The sequence below is a fragment of the Podarcis pityusensis genome (assembly GCF_964106645.2).
Source record: "Podarcis pityusensis genome assembly, chromosome: 8".
In the NCBI taxonomy this organism is placed as follows: Eukaryota; Metazoa; Chordata; class Lepidosauria; order Squamata; family Lacertidae; genus Podarcis; species Podarcis pityusensis.
The window spans coordinates 48754428-48773149 of NC_138033.1; the positions used below are offsets into that span (position 1 = coordinate 48754428).

Sequence of the window (18722 nt, forward strand, 5' to 3'; positions counted from 1 at the left end):
GACATGCTGTAAAATATCAATATGACATGCAGTTTCTACCTTTGCATGCATCTGTTCAATGCTTGCTTCTAACAAGTTCACTGTGAGCTTTTACTTCACTGTAAAATTTTAAAGTCTTCTGTTCAGTTACTATTTCTTCATAAGACAGCCATCCTTACAATGGGCTAATGGCTGCTCTTGTATAAATGTTGATTTTTCTTTTGTTTTTTAAAGTGCTGAAATGGATGATTCCATCTCAACTTGATTAGAAGTTAAGCTTATATACAAGTCCATTTTAAAACGATCTTAATGCTGTATATGAAGAGCAGTAGACAGAATTGAACAAAAGCCTTCAGCCTCCTACAACTTTGGCTCAGATTCCTTTACTGTTGCAGAATAGAACATTGTCACAAAAGTAGGAGATTCTGTGGCCATACTAATGACACTTGTGAGGATGCTTGAGCTATGAAAAACAACACTGCCTGCTTTCTGAGTGTGGGCAAGATACTGGATTCCAAATGAAACTGAGAATTAAGTACCTGTATGAGAACATGGAAAAGCTCCTGACGGAAGAAACTGATATCCCAGGCTGCAGTGTGGCTTTTCTGTACCCTTCAGAGCACCTACCTAAAATGGACAACTTGCAGATAATGCTGTTGGATAGCTCTGCAGTACCTGTCTACAGCTGCCACATTTGAGACAATGCATGTTTATGTTAGCCTTGGGTTGAACCTGCTGCGCTTGCAGTAAGTTTTCTTTAGCCTCCCACTGAAAATGGAAAAAAAAATATTAAAAGTGAGGATGTCTGAAAAGACACTACTATAGTCTTTAATTTTTGTTCAGTACATTAAATTTACTCAGATAAAAACATTCTAAAAATGTACAATTTTACCTTTAACAAAGTATAATAAAACATAAAAATTCAAATACCAGAATACTTGACATTTACAATTCAAAATCAAATTAGGTGGATATTAAATATTTACAAAACTTTTAATATTTATATAAAGTTACATGCACATTTGTAATATAATGTAAAAGAAATGGCTCGAAATGGGCAGAGGTGTTTCCTTCATTCCTAATGGAAAGTTATTTCTGAAAAGAAAGATGTTAACCTGTGCTGCAAGACATAGGCTCTTCCTATGTTTATAAGAAGTTAGTATGCAGAAATAGTTCCAAAGGTAGTTGGAAGAGTAAAAATTGTTTGAATATTTGTTGCTTTCTGAATTACTATTTTAATTCTGCCTTTGGCCATATCTAAGTAAAGCAGCTTAAGTGTCTATTCAGAAGCAAAACAAAATACCCACCCTTCCCTCCCACCTTAAAATAATTAAGTTGGCCTCAGTTTAGGGCTTTTCCCATAAAATGGTATTGTACCCATTGAATAACTTGCCTTTTATTTGGGTGTCTCTAACAGAATTCTAGGCTGGCATGAAAAAAAGGGTTTGACATAATTAAGAAAGACCCTTCTTTGTTCAGGCATGGACCCGCATACTGCTCGAGAAATTTCCCATTAACTAAGTCATGCCGAGTTGAAACCTTAGTTATATGCAAATAGCAATTCTCCAGCAGTTTGCCATGCCAGTTTTTAGTACATAGTTTGTTTCATACAGACAAGGGCTTTTGATGGTTCTGTTTTATGCTCTCTTCATGACGCAAGTTACATTCTCTGGTGTAAAGTTTCAGCCAAACTATGATCTATGCAGCTAGTGTCCATTCCTCTTGCACTTGAGTCTTGCTTCAAAGTCCTCTGCCTGTATGAAACATTGGCAGCCACTTTGTGGATGAAATAGTAGAGAACAGCTTTAATAAAATTAAGTCACTATGTAGGCTTGCCTTTGTATGTCTCAGTTTACCTTTAGAAACGAACAAGGCAATTGGCTCTCCAAAGCTTTCCCCTGGTAATTCCACTTGTCCACTAGTTAAGTTAAAAAGTTTTGTTTGACAGCCCAACAGCTAGCTGAGACAGCTTTCTTTTTATATGAATGGAAACTATATTTCTGAACATCATACCGCTCATGGGGCCATGTTTCTAGAAACTTTCCAATTTAAATGCCTGATAAAGGCTTTCTGTTGATCCTGGAAAGTTTGTATGGTGTTGGGTTATTTCTGTTTAAGAACTGATACATTTGGCTTTTGGCACATTTTGGGCCAATGGAAAGGCTCCCAACTTTTAAGAGTAAACAATAACTGACAGATTTAGTACAGAGTGGCATGTTTCTGCTGATGTCAATCAGGGTCATTAAGGCAAAGTAAATTGCTCTGTCAGTTCTCATTACCTCTGGTAGTTTTACAAGTTTTACCTAATGGTATCCACCTCTATTAGCCGTCTCAGAAGTTCAGTCATTACACGCATAATTAAATATTGTGGGCTGGATCTAACCCTATATGTAATACTGTTTTGGTAAAGCCAAACTGAGGATATGAAAGTCTAGCACTTCATTGCATAGAAATAACTGAAGTTGGATGTAGGGCTGCTACAAACCATGTGTTTTTACAACTTTGGACTTGGTCTCTATGAAGCTGAGAAATGACAGGAAGCTCATGCTAAGCTTCTCCCAGAGTTGAATATGCAAAACCCATTGAATGCCTACACCCAAGAGAATACACCAGTTTGTTTTTAAAGGCAACAGGTAAGGATAATAGAGCTTATCTCTGATGATATAGAAAACAATAGTGGAGTACCTGGTTTTCTGTCAATCCTACCATTATTTCCACAAGATCCACTGTTTTACTACCTCATGGATATGCAGTGCAGTGATACAGCCAACCCCACCTCCCTGCACCTTCAACCATACAATACTTTCAAGCAGAAATACTCATTTGCCACCTCCATAGTAACATATTGTGCACAGCCACTAAAATGTCCTATGTGGGGCAGTTTAAACTTCAGCCCTATCAATGAAAGAAGATAGCTACAACCAATTCAGCATGAATACAAAAAGGTATGCCTCCTTTTGACCAGGTAGGTCTACAATGTTTCAGTTCTGAGCTTTGCTGGCTTTAGTGGAAAAGAATTCTAACTAGTTAACATCAAAGCCAATACTCTACATATTTCAAATAAAGGAGGCAGACTACAAACCCGAGTTGTGGTTAAGATGTACAGCTGTTTCTTACTTTGTGACTTCTATATCCTGTAAGCAAGAGCCCTTGTAGAAAGACTTTTGCTATGCAAAGTAAAGCAACAATTTGCAAACTCTGCTGCAGGAGTCTGTGTTTTAAAACTCTGTTTCAAAGGTAGAGTACTGTTTCCTGTGGCAGAAACTAATATATGGTAAGATTTGAAAGTTGTAGAGGAAAAGTATTTTTTTAAAGACCTGTTTGAGCTCAGTCTCTGGCACTAGACCCTTGGAAACGTAAGTTTAATCCATGACTGACAAATAAATGCCGACAAGCATAGCATAACCATTTCTAGAATGAACTGAAACGTCTACCTTTGTTCTTTTGGAAGAGAGGGAGGGTTAAGATTTCTTTATTAGAAGTTCACATAGCCTGCTGGTGCCTATTTCCAACCATTGGAACGTCTCTCGCACTGATCTCAGTCTGCTAAAAGTGCAGATAGAATTATACATTCTTCTGTAGTGCAATCCTTTAAAATCCCAGAGTGTAGTGCCTGATTAGTTTTTGAGAAAAAGTAGACATGTTTACCTAGCCTCAAATGTCAGAGTCCAGCAGGCAAATGGCTACTGTACCGTCAACCTCTAGCTCTCACTCCAGATTACAACATAGCTGCCCGGGAGTTCGAGTTTCCAGCACAGAAGATCAAAGTATGGCAACATTCTTCAGCAAAAGTGCAGGAGTTTGTTTACAACAAAAAAGGGTAGTTGGCCAGTTTCACCTCCCATCTGGAAGGTCCAACATTTAAGATCCATGTTATAATTTTGGCAAATCAGTAAAAATGGGTTTGATAAACCCCTAAGCTTCAGTTTCTTCCTAGTGTAGTGAAGTAGAGCACCTTTGGATTAAAAAAATAATGTTAATAAGCTCAACAAGTGGACTTCTCAGATTCCAATTTGAAATTCTGTAATTACTCCATGGGCTTTTGCCAACACAAAAAATGAAGTCCATGGAGTTACTGTCAATCTGTGGAATCTAAACTTTCAGCTGGTGGAGCATATTTTAACCGAAATGTACCTGCATGGAGAAGAGAAATACAAGTCAGCAAGTGTAAGACTTTTGTGAAGTCTACATTTCACAAGCAATGACACATCACACAGTTGAGCACCATGCTGTTCATAGATAAGGAATGAACATATTAGCAGTAGATGTGAAATAAGGCAAGAGCACCATGGATACCAGTTTTGAGCGTGAGCAATCTCAAAGCTTACTACCACAAGAAACCAACCCCTTATTACCCCACAAAACTATCTGGGCTCTGCATGCTCATGGCAGAGCAACATTTTACCACTCCTGTACTTTGGTTCTCTCAGGTTTGCTTCAGAGGGCTACTGCTCATCCACAAGAGTACAAACTATTGGCAAAGTGTGAGACCTACAGTGGATTCCACTTGTACATGCTCAGACTTGCCATCACTTTAAATTACTGACCATTTTCAGATTTTCCTTTATCTACCACCCCCTTTCCCCAAGCAGCCAAACCTGTATTCTGAGCAATCTACCAACTGCACTTCTGGCAAGCCAATAATGTTCCTAACCTTGTCGATTGAAATCCATTGGTGGCTGCTTGCAGTCTTGAGCTCGGTGACCACTGGCTCCACAATTGTAACAGGACAGATTCCCATTCTTTTTATGGCCTGTACCACTGTTGTTGCTCATCATCCCCTGTGCTTGGTACACCCCTGCTGTACTTGCCATAAAGCTTTGCATTGGTGGCACTGCAAACGTAGACTGCCCACTCATGACAGAGTCTGGTGTTATGCCACTGTTGTAAGGAGAGTGAACCATAGGGAACGCCGAGCTGCTGTTGTACTGCTGTGTGTTGATGTAGCCACTGCTGCACAGTGGATTGAAGGGCAGAAATGGGAAAGTAAACACTGACGGTCCGGAAAAGGGGTGCTGGAAGTAATTAGCATAACTGACAGTCATGCCGCTTGAACCACAGTTCCCACTACAGCCACAGGAACTGCACACCATGCATCCAGGAGGCTGCTGCTGATGGTGGTGGTGATGGTGGTGATTCTGATTTGGTACTGGGATACTTCCTCCTGAGCCACTACTACTGCTGTTGTAGAAATTGTTCTCGGCAGCTGATGAAAGTGTGGGGCTGGAGCTGGGAGCAGGACAACTGGGTAGGTTTGCCATATTTGCAAAGGATGTGGAGGGGTGACTGCTAGAAGAGGCAGTGTTGCTATTTGCACAGAAGCTGCTGCTGGGCATTGGGGCTACTGGCATACTGCTCAGGGCAGAAAAGGCCACTTTGGTATTGGCTGTATAGAGAGCAGTCCGGGGGTTTATTATTGCTGGGGACACACTGAATTGCATATTACTGGAGCAGGAAGACTGCCCCACAATGGTTGAATCAGTAGGAACCGAAGAGGATACCAGGAGTTTTATGGGGGGTCGTGCCACATGGAAGACGGTGCTGGAAGTTACAGTGGCTGTGGTGCTTGTTTCCACTATTATTCCCGGCTGCTGGGTTGTTTTCACCACTCTGTCTAGAGTGGAAGCATGTACCATTTTGGTCCTTGGACCAAAGTTAATTGAAGGTGTAGAGGAGCCGTTTTCAGAAACTCCAGAGAGCACTTGCATGGGCTGATGGGGAGAGGCTGGCATCCCATCCACAACAGTACTTCCAAAGCTCTTCTCCATCTTGATGCCACTTCGAGGTGTGCCAGGTGAGAATTTTGTCCTGTCTTCTAAAGACAAAAGCGAGTGCATAGATGACGAAAGGAGCTTCATGTCTGTATTCCCTCGCTCTGATTTGTGCATAGAGTTCAGTATTCTAATTGGAGTGATGTGAGGGGAGCCTGCAGCTATCATCTGTACTGGCAAGGTGTGGTGACCGGATGGACTGGACACGGCATCATTCTGCACTGGTAAAACCTGAGCAGTGGGCCTGGCTGAGCTGGAGTTGAAGTGATTCAATAACATTACTGGCTTCTCCTTTTCTGAGGCTTCCAAGTGGACCTCTAAACCTACAAGATAGACAGATGTCAGGTACGACCAGTCACCTAAATGCGTTAGATGCTGCAACACAACGAGACAGCTTTCCTTACGTCTCTCATTCTCCTCAGCACTGTCTGAGCTCTCCTCCCGGGTATGGATTCCCATGGGGCTAGAAGAGGAGCTGGAGTATTCTGAAGAGCTTCCTTCGCGGGGGGTTGAGAGGGTTGGCTGATCAACATCGACACGTAACTCTTGTGGGGGCGGGGAAGAGAAGAAGAAAAATCAAGTAATGTGAATGGTACTGTTAAGTCATCTTTAGACAGACAAAATCTGTTGCGACTCCCAAGTACATTTGGCTGATAGCCATTGTTAGCCAGGCTCAAAAATAGATCCATGGAAAGTAATTAACTTGAGTCTATTAATTCAATGGGTCTACCCTTCTAAGTATGACTATCCTGAACTACATTGCTATCCAGTATGTTACAAGAATTAGACAAGCGCCAATCTTCCCTGTGTAGGAAATATACATATTCAAACCTCATAGCCTGTTTACCTGCTGTATGGTTACCACGAATGCTTTGGATAGGACCAATATGAGTGGTAGGAGGAACTCTGGCCACCCCAGTGCTCAAGGAAGGAGATGTAGCTGGATTGAGGGTCCGTTTCTCAGACTTTTCCCTGGAATGAAAAGGGAAGTGTGGGAAGCAATTTATTAAAATAAACTTGGATTTAAATCTGAATTGGTTCTCTAATTTAAAGTATATGTGGTATCCAACTAACTTAGAGTAAGCCCACTAAAGAGGTTCTATTCTATTAATTTCAATGGGTCTCCCTTGAGTAAAAATTAGCTGCATATATGCTACTGGTATTTTTAGATTTATCGTTCTAGACACATGCATGGGGTATAAATGCAAGAAAGTTTTAATTCAACTAGTGCTGAATTAACCCAGTTCTACCTCTGGGTTTTCCTTAGGCAAAGTCCACAGCAAGCATTTTTACTGGAAAAATTAGGAGGAAAAGATCCTGAAATAACATGGAAGAAGCCAGTTTTCTTTAATACCTACTTTTCCAACTCCAGCTGGGTCTTGAGCTTCTTCTTTGCACCCATTGTAAGGGATTCAAATTTATTCAGATCTTCTTCAGTAAGGCTCAGGAACTTAGATAGGAAAAAAGGGAAAGTCAATTTTATAGTATGCATTTAAAAATGCTGTCTAATATGGCATACTTGACAGAAGCTTCATTATGAAACTAATGAATATAGTTAATTTACATATTTTGCTTAGTTTTAAAGCAAAATATGTAGAATAGCTATATTCATTAGTTTCATGAGGTGTTATTACAGCAGCTAAGGCTCTAGGGACAAACAAGTGTTTAACAGCATCCTAGTATAGAGATGAGCAACAGATTTGGGGACACTGTGGCTTCCATGCAAAATCAGCTTTTAAATTTGTTTTGTTGAGCTGTTGCTACTGATGCATGCCCTTGATCATTTCTGTTATTTTGTCAAGCTACTCAACAACTGAGGTTGTCTCAGCATCCAATTTTATGTAAAATTATTCAGTAGTTATTTGTCAACTTGCAGACTAAAGGTACATGTCAGATTCAGAACATCCAACCCAGACTTTATTTTCAGGCTTATTAATATTGATAATTATTCTAATAAAAGCAGAGAGAGATACCACAACAATACCCCATTCTGTTATTAAATTCAATTTATATTTCATTATGTATCTTTTATAAAGTGTCTAAGATGTGCTAAGCACTGTACACAGATTAACGATATGATGTATTTGAAAACAAATTAGAGCTTTAGATTTAAGAGCAAAAAAATACAGCAAAGAATCCACTAGAGGGCACTCTGATATTTTTTTTTTATTAAAAAAAAAACACCCCAAGAGTAACGTGATTAGCTTACAACATATCTGAACAGAGTTGTGAATAAAACTGTTAAAAAGAGTGACATTCATTTGAGCAAGGCACAGCAACTCTGCTCTTTCTCAGATCACATGAGGAATTTTGCTTTCTAGGAACAAATACTCATGCATCCAGAAAAAAAAAAGACATCACAGAGGGATGTTTGATCTATGTGCAACAGCTTTTCTTAGAGGGTAAATACTTGTAGTGTGTCAACATTTCACAAAGAAACTTCTAAATATTAGATGAAGACTTTTGCCAGAAAGCCAAATCGCTGAAGAAGTCATATCAGCATTTCTAACCAGTCTTAAGCCTATCCCAAAATTTGCATTCTCTCTCTATACCACAGATTAATACAGCAAAACAAACACAGCAAACTGTTTCCCCCTAGCCAAGCCAGGACTCTACCTTCTCCATTGAGAGCTGTTTGAAAACAGGGTAGTACTTGTGCAAGCGTAGTTTCCGCAGCCAGTCTAAAATCCCATTTTGTTCCTGGGGGGTTTGAGGACTGGGAGTCAATACTGATGAAGAGTTCTCCAACTGGGAGCGGCAAGTGAGTGAGGATGCAGCCCCACCTGTATGAGTGCAGTGGGGGAGTGCAACAGGTGTAGCGGTCGGATGCTGCACATGATGCTGGAGACTATTCTGTGAAGACTGGATACCAGCTACGCCACAGATAGGTCTGCAAACATAGAAGGAGAAACTATTCTATGCATCAAACCAAGAACAGGAATACTGTACATTCTCGTTTCATCCTAGAGCATGTCCCCTTGATCCATGATGCAGTTTGCCATCTTTCTGAAGAGCCAGCATAACAATGAAAAGTCAGAGGGCTGGCGAATGTAAGGCCACAGTTACTCCAGCTGCTTAGGTTAAGGAATTACTGATCTGACAGTGCCAACAGGCATAACCAAGAAAAGGGAGCAGAAGTGAGGATTATGTAGATGCAGTAAGTGACTAACCATCCTGCATATTTACTTCAACATGAGCCTCTTGTATAGAAACGTAGGGATGAGTTTTAGCTGCTTTTCATAGGCCAGTTCTAAGTTAGCATTTATATTCTCATAAGTGTTTTGAGGAATTTGTTTCCATGGAAGAATATACATGGGAAATCTTACATCAGAACTGTAAATGATGTGTTGATTTTCAAAGGCAACTAAACATTTTCTATGTTAATTCTCTCCACTGAAATAAAGCACCTGTACAAAGTAAAATGCCACCTTTGAATGTCTTTTGAGTTTATCATTGGGTCATCTAAACATGCTCAGAACAGAAGGATGACATAATGCCAGCAATACCAAATTTATTCCACACAGAGAATGAAGGGGCAATCTGTGAAGTCACTTTCAAAGTGATAGTGAAAAATGTTTCACATTATACAGAAATCTGAATAGCATGCTATAGCTTCCCTACATCACACATACACTAAATTCATCTCACCTTCCGGAAGCACCCAGCGTCGTACCTACTTTATAAAGGGAAGTGTTGCCTGGACCTAAAAACAAGGAGATCAGGTGTTTGGACAAGGCCTGAGTGGTAAAATGTCTATTCACATGTTTGTTAATAGGGAGAAATGAATCATAAAACTCACTTGAACTTTGAAATTGCTGGGAGTGAGATGAAGTGTTGAAAAATTTCTTGACGTGGTCATTTTTCCAGATGTGGGAAGGTAATGATGCCAAATACCTGAAAAATGATTTCAACTGAGTAATGGTGTCTTTGCATTTGCACCACAAAGATAAAAACTGCAGCTTTTAACAGAAGAGTGCCAAAATAAGCATTTTAGCATACAGGACACAAACAGCTACTTGACACACTATGGAAATATCAGGCACACATACTGAGGAGGTCCCTACAGACAAATGCTATTTGTTACAATGTGTAAATTGTCACAAGGAGCCCTGAACCTCACAAGTAGTCAATGAGAAGAATATGGTTCTCTCTTGATACGGAGTATACACAACAAACGCAAACACCTACTAATTTCTGAAATGCGAAGTGGGTCATATTAATACTGCAATGTGCTAAAAAAAAATGAATCTAATCTGAATTTGTACGGATTGCTGCTAACCGAGCACTATAAATCACAATTTATATATATGTATATGTGTAGGTGTGTACAAATGCATGCCACTTCTCTCAAATGTTGTTTACAATACACAGAAGAACCATAAAACTAGTAACAGTTAAAAGTCAACTAATCAAAAAACATAATTTCAGCAACAAAGAAAAATTCAGTATCAGCAGTCAGGAAATATCTGGGTAAACAAAAAGGTACATTAGGGAGCTCATTTCACAAGGTGGGTGTTGTTGTTTAGTCGTTTAGTCGTGTCCGACTCTTTGTGACCCCATGGACCAGAGCACACCAGGCACTCCTGTCTTCCACTGCCTCCCACAGTTTGGTCAAACTCATGCTGGTAGCTGCGAGAACACTGTCCAACCATCTCGTCCTCTGTCGTCCCCTTCTCCTTGTGCCCTCCATCTTTCCCAACATCAGGGTCTTTTCCAAGGAGTCTTCTCTTCTCATGAGGTGGCCGAAGTATTGGAGCCTCAGCTTCACGATCTGTCCTTCCAGTGAGCACTCAGGGCTGATTTCCTTAAGAATGGATAGGTTTGATCTTCTTGCAGTCCATGGGACTCTCAAGAATCTCCTCCAGCACCATAATTCAAAAGGAGCTCATTTCACAAGGGAGCTCATTTCACAAGGTGGATGTCATAACATAAAAAGACCCTGCTCTGAACTCCAGGAAGCCAAACTTCAGCAGGACATGGTACCATCATAAGAACCGCATCCAAAGACTACAATGACCTGGGCAGACTATATGGAAAAAGGTGGTCTTGGAGAGAACCTGGTCCCAAGCTGTTAGGGCCTCACTGGCTAAAATAAACCACTTAAAACTTCCCAAGGTAAATATTTAAAATGGAGGGCAAATTTTGAAGTGTACATGTAGACAAGGATGGAATTGTGAACAATGAAAATTTCAGCAGAGGAAATATTTTATAGTATTGCTCTTACATAATAAATTTTCAAGAGATCAACAGAAGTGAAAGATAGCAGACAAGCTTTTAAATGTTCTCCTCTGCCAGTGCTTTGCTTTCTCTTGAAATTAAAAAGACTGAGCTCCCTCGAAACCTATGCTATCTACATGCTGTATATAAACATATTGACATAATTTCTCCACAGGCTTGTTTGAAAGCAACTAAGTATTGGAAGGTCCCACAAGCTGCTTAGAAGCAGGAATGGAGAAGAGATCAAATTGGGAATATGTTTCTCTTGCATTTACATTTTTAATCACAGTTCTGATCATTTACTAGGGATCAAACTGATTTGCAGACGAGTGGGGAGAAAAATAAGCAAACCTCAACAATCCAGACCAAATCACGACATCTGGCAAGTCAACTGGTATGTGCTCTTCTGGAACCCTTGGCCCAATTACAATCTCTATGGTCCCATGACTGTGGCTTTATTTTACAGTGATCAGGGACATGTGAAAATCATTAATATGAAAAATGCAGGCACTACAGTTTTGGAGCCTCAAACTTGTAATGAATCCAGTTATTTTAAAAAGAAAAAGAATCTGGACTCCAACTCTTCTATGAAACAGCAATCACTGTATGGATATGCCAGTTAGTACAGCAAAGGTGGACTAATTAAAACTGATTCCAAAAGTCCAGAAACCTCATGTCCTTTACAACTTGCAAAGCCAATAGCTGCAGTGATCCAAGTTATTTCTACTATTATATTGCTCATGTCAGCGAAACATGAATTTCAATACTGGGAAGAAACTAACTAAATGTTGATGCACTATTTGGTTTGTTACCAGAGGCACATCCTTCCTGTCTCAGCCCGGGAAATTACTTGTGCTGCTCTGTCAATCCTAGCAAAAGTGAAGAAAGACATTCCTTGAGCCTAATGATACACAGAAATTTTGTTTCCAACACACCACTGAGTACTATAAATTATGATTTTCTAAACTTGATTGGAGCCCTCAGAATACAGCCTATTTCCCACTAGAGTAACTATTTTTATCTACTGAACCTGGCTTATCATTTCAGGGGCCAAATAATGTTCTGACCTAGTTAGGATCTAAAAAGCTGCAGCGGAGTCCTTAAGACTCATCTGAGCTGCATTACCACAAGCTATAACTTGGGCTTCTGCTGCTAGTATGATTCCTTCTTTGTACTTTAAAACTTGCTTGTTAGGGAACTTGGCACTATTATTTTCTGCCAAAAAGATGGTGCTATCAAAATAAACTTTCACAAATGGCTGATTATTTTTGTATCTGATGGGCCCTTTTGGCTCCTAAAACTGCAAACAAGGGGCCAATAAAAACCCCTACCAAGTAGAACTGCTTGAAAGACTTAAACATGTGTAATAGCAATTCAGGTACAGCCACTGCCAGTGCTGGTACTGGGTCCAGAAGGTACTAGATATGCCACGCCACATTTGGAGCATAATTACTCAACACTAAGGAAATGCTGTCAAGATAAATGTGCATAAAACTAACAGTAAACTTAAATCCCAGTAAATCTGACAAAACATTCACAGACCAATATGCAGACAATCAAAAGAGCGAGAGAATTATTAACAGCAAGTATTTGACCCAAACAGGTTTCCATTTGGTGTAGTTTCCTTTTTGCACTGACATAAAATACTTGCAAAGCATACCTAAGGTCCGATTCCAGGTCCATGTGGTTTCTTTCTAAGTAAAATGAATCTGGACCAGCTAGGCATGGAATGAATTTCTCCAATTTTTCTTCTGGGTACATTTGACCTAACTAAGAGAGAAGACAATATGTTTGAATGCAACAATTGAAAATGAAAGAAACAAACCAACCCAAGCTTATTTACACAATTATTTAAAAACAGTGCCTTGCAGATAGCCACTGTTTCAATTGCACTGATACTAAAATATACCTCAGGATGATTCTGAAACATTTTTTTATACAACACAAGACATCTTATTCGTTTTACCTTTGAAATGAATTCAGTCACTTCAGCAGAAGACTTTGTTACCAATGTCACTGAAGAATCAGACCATAAGACCTTTGGGAAGAAAGAAGAATTTGAGTTACCTGCATCAAACACATCTGGAATTGGCCTTGCTAGGATGCATGACCAGTGTCCTCAGATTGGTGACTGAAAAAGGGATTCTGGGATGTACCTCTGCCTACTTTTACATTCCAAAGATGACTAGCTTCCTTCCTTCTCCCTGGGACCTCTGGAGTAATCTGCTACGCCACTCTCACTAAACTGTAATGGCATAGATTGCAACATTTTTTTCTCCCATTGTTACACAAAATCCTTTGCTGATTATGGTGTATTACTTTGTATCTGAATTTGTGTACCAAATATATTTCAAGTTAATACTGTAAGTCCGAGCACATTTCACATGCCATCCTTTGGACAGGTAGCATTACTCTATGTGGGAGGAACTGTTCCATATTAAAAAAGGACACGGAAACCATCACATGAACAAATTCTACAGTCAACACCTACTGTAACTTGTACAAAAGCTGTGGCTATACTCTGCTTCCTTAGGTCTGAAGCAGAAAAGCAGCACAAAATGTGCCTCTTTACATCAGCAAAGTATTACTAAGGGAGAACTCCATATTGATGGAACAGTCAACATATTGCAATAATCACACCCACTTGCAGTGCAAGTTGTTAATGATGGGGGCTAATGCGTGTGAGAATATGACACGTTGTAGAATCTGCAAATCAGTTGCCTATCAGGACACGAGATGGGCTTCTAACCTATGCCTATGGATTTGTACCTGAAGATTTACCAAGCCAACATGGTCAGCGTTCCCTTTCATGTATTTTCAATAAATTTATTGAAAATTTATTAACACTAGCCAGAGGATCATTAGGCTGTTGGCTGACGGATTTAATTCAGCTATATTTACATCTTAACACAATGCCCAAGAATTTATCCAGCACTTTAAATTTCGTACTTTTTCAGTCTGAGATAGAGGCATTTGTAAATTATGGGGAAATATTGCCTTATGCTTAAAAAAGAGGGGAGGGGGAGAAAATTAGAGTGATATTTCTACATGACGCTAGTATCAATGACAACCAAACACACACAATTTTCCAGAACTGATGCTGCTGCCAGAAGTACTGGTGAGAGGAGAGAGTTTCAAAATACATTACGTAATTGAGGAATTTCCTCTTCCCAGCACTTGTTCCACCAAAACCAAGAAACGAAAAGCAGAGCTTCTAGCACCACCAAAGGCTTTAAAAAAATCTCTTTTACACACAGATAAATGATACAACGTGAGGAACTAAGCTCTTGAGGTTACACAGCCTTCAGAACTATGGCAGGATGGTTCTATTAGATTACATCTCACTTGCCTTTCCAGACATCTGAATGTGAGAGAGTACCAATGAGATCTGCCCAGAGAGGATGGGATACAAATCTAAATTAAAGAAATATATTTGAATTTTCAGTACTATTTTATACAAGTTGGCCCCAGAACAATTTTGCTGACAGCTACCTGTAATTCCCACTGAAATTCTAGCACAACACCCGTGTTATGCATGTGATATTCTGGGTAGAGCAGTTTATACATGCAACTCTCTCTCCTTCTGTAAATCGCCAATAATAAAACAGCAGCCAAGAATAAGTAGAAAGCTGGGGAAAGAAGTTATGAAAAACGGCAGAAGCATTTGGACAGAAGAGGCAAAGAGGCTGCTTCTGCAGTGGATCATCTACAACCAGGGAATTAGAGTGCAGCTAAAAGACACAGGGATTTTTGCTGTTGTGGCTTATACTGAGAGTAAAATATATTCAGTGCATTTTTAAAAAAATGCTAAAATTAAATTTTAGCTATTCAACATCTTTACACCCATGTCCAATTTTCCCTATCACTGTATGGCTCACCTCCAGTTAGAACATGGTTTCAATATACTGTTTGTTTTAGTATATTGTGATGTAATATGAGAAAAAATTTATCAAATGTTTCAGATATAGTTTTGGTGTCAAAGCTAATAGTGTTTGAACACATAGTTTCGGTCAAAAGACACCTGCTAAAGCAATAGAATCCACAAGGCTTTGAGTGCCCCAAAGGTTGGTCCCTTTCATACCTCTTTTAAATTTAAAAGTTCTCATTCCTTGGAACTTACCTCAAAGGAATATTCAAAGTTCCTATCATTCTTCCTATGCGATAATCCCTTTAGTTCCACTTTTTCAACACTCACTGTTAGAAAACAAAATGAACAAGATCTGTTAGCAACATAGAAAACTAGCTTATACTGTCAGAACATTGGTCCATCCAGTTCACTACTGTCTACATGGATGGGCAGCAGTTCTCAAGTTTTCAGCCACAGGTCTCTCCCAGGCCTACCTGAAGATGACAGGGATTGAACCTGGGACCTTCTGCATGCAAAGCAGATGTTCTGCCACTGAGTTATGGCCCTTCCCCTCAAAGGAATATTGTTGTGTCCCAAACAGGCAAAGGATGAATGCACAACATTATTTCCTTTCTCTCAGTTCCAGAGGTGCAAGTTCACAGATGCTCCTGGTAGTAGAAAACAGCAAAAACCCTGCACGTCTACTCTGGTGTTCTTGGTTGGCATCAAACCAAACATGACAAAAAGACTTAGCAAATTGGTATGAAAGTTTCAGAATGATAATGACCCCTAACTCCCACACTTCCAAACAGGCTAGGCTAAGCATGGTGACTAGCTCAAAGTCATCCAAGTGAAAATCATGGCCGAATGCAGTGGCGGAGAGCAGGCGGGGGTGGGGCTGGCGCACGTCCCGGGGGGGGCAGCCGTGATGGAGCCCCACCAGGATTGCGTTGCTGGGCGTGGTGCACTCTCCCCGCCCCCCTCTTCCTCCGCCAGTGGCTGAATGACAACTTCCAACTTCCAATCCTGTTTTCCCAAGGCAACCATCCAGCATTTGTTTCACTCTTGCTTTCAACTTTTACCTTTTCTAATGCACCCAAATTCTAATTCCTTGATTCCTTCTAGCAGCTCATTTCTACCAAAAACTTGTAGAATGAAGGCCTCTCTTATGAACTTCAGACAACTTTCCCATCTTTAGCAGCCTAGATTTGTAGTAAGCTATACTTGTGGTGATTACAGGAGCAGTTGCGGTAACTGTAATTGTGATTCCATGTGGAAGACGTTTACAGGACACAGTAATGTTTTTGTTATGGTTGTGAAGGGGAAAGGTTTTGCTAGAGGGGTAGAAAAAGAGCACCCTCCCTCCCCAATCATTAACACTTTGTCACCCAACTAAACCTTTCATCGGCTCCAGGAGACTAGGCTCTGCATACATTTGAACCTCGAGTATTCAAACTCCAAGTTTTTATGTAAAAATAAAAATAACAGTGAGGGAAATTTCTAGAGGTGTAGCCATACTTTTCTATTGAAGGAAAAATACCCTGTGACACTTTAAATACTAACAAATTTATTATGGCATAAGCTTTTGAAGATTAATCTTCCACTTCATCAAATGAAGTTGTCTCAAGTCACTGAAAGTTGATGCTGTAATAAATGTGTTAGTCTTTAAGGTGCAACAAAACACTTTATTAATTTTACTGGAGGAAAGTTAGCATCAAAGTCCCTTTGCCACTGGGATTCTTTGCCCTTTCCTCTAGGAAATTTGGTTCTTGTTGTCACCAAGTAGAGATGTACTGATCAGTTGAGGAGCCATGCATATGCTGAATGGTTGCTCAAAATAGTCTTGAGGATTTTCCAAAGCCAAGACTGCAGACCACCTTAGACAGAGCTTTAAATGGAGCATTTCTGTGTTGTTCTAAGAACTGACAACCTCTTCCATTGCTGCTGTGCATGAGAAAACACATACATTTGCTCCTATTGTCAACTCAAAAGGTGCTCATCAATCAAGCTCATGAATGACTTAAAACAGGCCAAGGCCATTTTCAGAACTCATATCCTGTTATTTCTGAAATTAAAAGAGACTTTTTATTAAGACATGGTTAATGAAAGCATGGCTATACAGCAAGAAACAACATAGGCACTTACTTGCTCAATCTGCCAAACACTTATGGAATAAAGCCACAAATGGGAGCTACAGTGGTGCCTCGCAAGACGAATGCCTCGCAAGACGAAAAACGCGCAAGACGAAAGAGTTTTCCATTTTTTTAGTCGTTCCGCAAGACGAATTTCCCTATGGGCTTGCTTCGCAAGACAAAACGTCTTGCGAGTTCTTGCGAGTTTGTTTCCTTTTTCTTAAAGCCGCTAAGCCGTTAATAGGCACTAAGCCGCTAAGCCGTTAATAGCCACTAAGCCGCTAATAGCCGTGCTTCGCAAGACGAAAAAACCACAAGACAAAGAGACTCGCGGAACGGATTAATTTCATCTTGCGAGGCACCACTGTACTAAAACTCACATTTTAATTGTCCAGAACTCAACTTACAAAAGATATCAGAAATGTCTTTGAGGAAATCTTCAGAAGTTGAGATCAGGAGGCCACTCTTAATAGAGTTACTAAAGAACAAAGTCATGCTGAAATACTATTTGCCAGTTTATACAGAGCTGAAGTTGTGAGCATCTTGAAGAACAACTGACAGAATTTTAAGTTTGCTTTGCAAGTTACCCAATACAGTACTGTACTGGCACCGAAAACAGAATGAAGAAGAGTTCCAAACAGACTTTCCAAAAAGGAAACATCACTCTCAATGAATTGTTTCTTTTTTACATTGCAACATTCAAAGAACTACACAACCACTTCAAGCCCTGAGGTAAGCAGCTCTTATTCAAGACTAAGGCTTTACAACTGAGGTACATTTGGACCATCTTTTTTTTAAAAAAAGTGAGCTAGATGATAGGCTGTCACAACCCAAAATTATTGCTTACTCAGAATGTTTTTAACATATGCAAAATACTCAATTTTGAAACAAAAGGAAGAGTCGGTTGATTGTACCTTTCTAAAAACACAACTGTTCTTAGCTTGCTGGTGAATATGCAGCAGGCAAAGTAAACAAGAACATGTTTAAAAATAGCAATGTCTGTATAATAGCAGCATTCATATGTAACACTAAACCATAACATTTCGTTTAGCAAACTGTACTCTGCAGGTGTACATGCAGCCAGAGCTCCTCCCACTTGCACAAAGGGAGGAGCAAACAAACCACAATGGGAAAAGCTTAGCATGTTGTCCAAACCTAAGATCATGATTTGTTTCATCCTAACAAACCACAATCTCAGATTCAGATATACTGAAGTTTCCCTGTCATGGTTTGCTCACCAACTTACACAAAGGGGCATGATTTAATAAGCCAAACTTTATGGCTTACCATGACCTGCAAATGCAGCCAGTGAATAAAGGTAATTTGGAAAAAGTCAACACAAATATTTAAGCATTTTTCCAAACTTCACATAGCTCCCTTCCCCTCTTGCCCACCTCTTGAATAACATTATTTCTCTCTACATGGTGAATTCCAGTTTTAAATGAAAAAGTTCATGTTTCACTTTTGCTCAGTCTGGTCCATATAGGACCAACATATAGGAACCACTGAAAGAAACATAAATAAAATAAAATAAAATAAAAACTCAACTAAGCTTCTAGAACTATTTAATACTTGTAGTATTACTTTTCAGTACTTTGTACTCCAATCACATGTTCACCTTCCTCTAAAACCTAATCAGACTTAACTAATAGGGATTCATGAACAGTCCTAAGTGCAGCCGGTCATTTATTTACAGAATACTCATTCCACTGTGAAGCAGGTATCTGAACACTTTGCCATGGATGGAAAGAGGGACATAGCATGCTAACACCATCA

The 18722-nt window shown here is 39.8% G+C and overlaps 2 protein-coding genes across 3 annotated transcripts in view; one reads left to right on the forward strand and one right to left on the reverse strand.

Annotated features, from left to right (window-relative positions):
- Positions 1–18722, forward strand: part of FANCA (FA complementation group A) — a 260177-nt gene that overhangs the window by 142535 nt on the left and 98920 nt on the right. The window lies entirely within an intron of this gene.
- Positions 343–18722, reverse strand: part of ZCCHC14 (zinc finger CCHC-type containing 14) — a 37360-nt gene continuing 18980 nt past the window's right edge. The window contains exons 3-13 of one of the 2 annotated variants that reach the window (XM_081017764.1): positions 15088–15161; positions 12934–13005; positions 12628–12737; positions 9550–9644; positions 9399–9453; positions 8367–8640; positions 7109–7200; positions 6598–6722; positions 6155–6295; positions 4634–6073; positions 343–4113 (exon numbers count right to left, since the gene is read on the reverse strand). In XM_081017764.1, coding sequence (XP_080873890.1) covers positions 4058–4113; positions 4634–6073; positions 6155–6295; positions 6598–6722; positions 7109–7200; positions 8367–8640; positions 9399–9453; positions 9550–9644; positions 12628–12737; positions 12934–13005; positions 15088–15161 — 2534 coding nt within the window. In that variant the 3' untranslated portion in view covers positions 343–4057. Of the gene's footprint in view, positions 4114–4633; positions 6296–6597; positions 6723–7108; positions 7201–8366; positions 8641–9398; positions 9454–9549; positions 9645–12627; positions 12738–12933; positions 13006–15087; positions 15162–18722 lie in introns of both variants that reach the window. The other variant, XM_081017763.1, reaches the window with a different exon arrangement.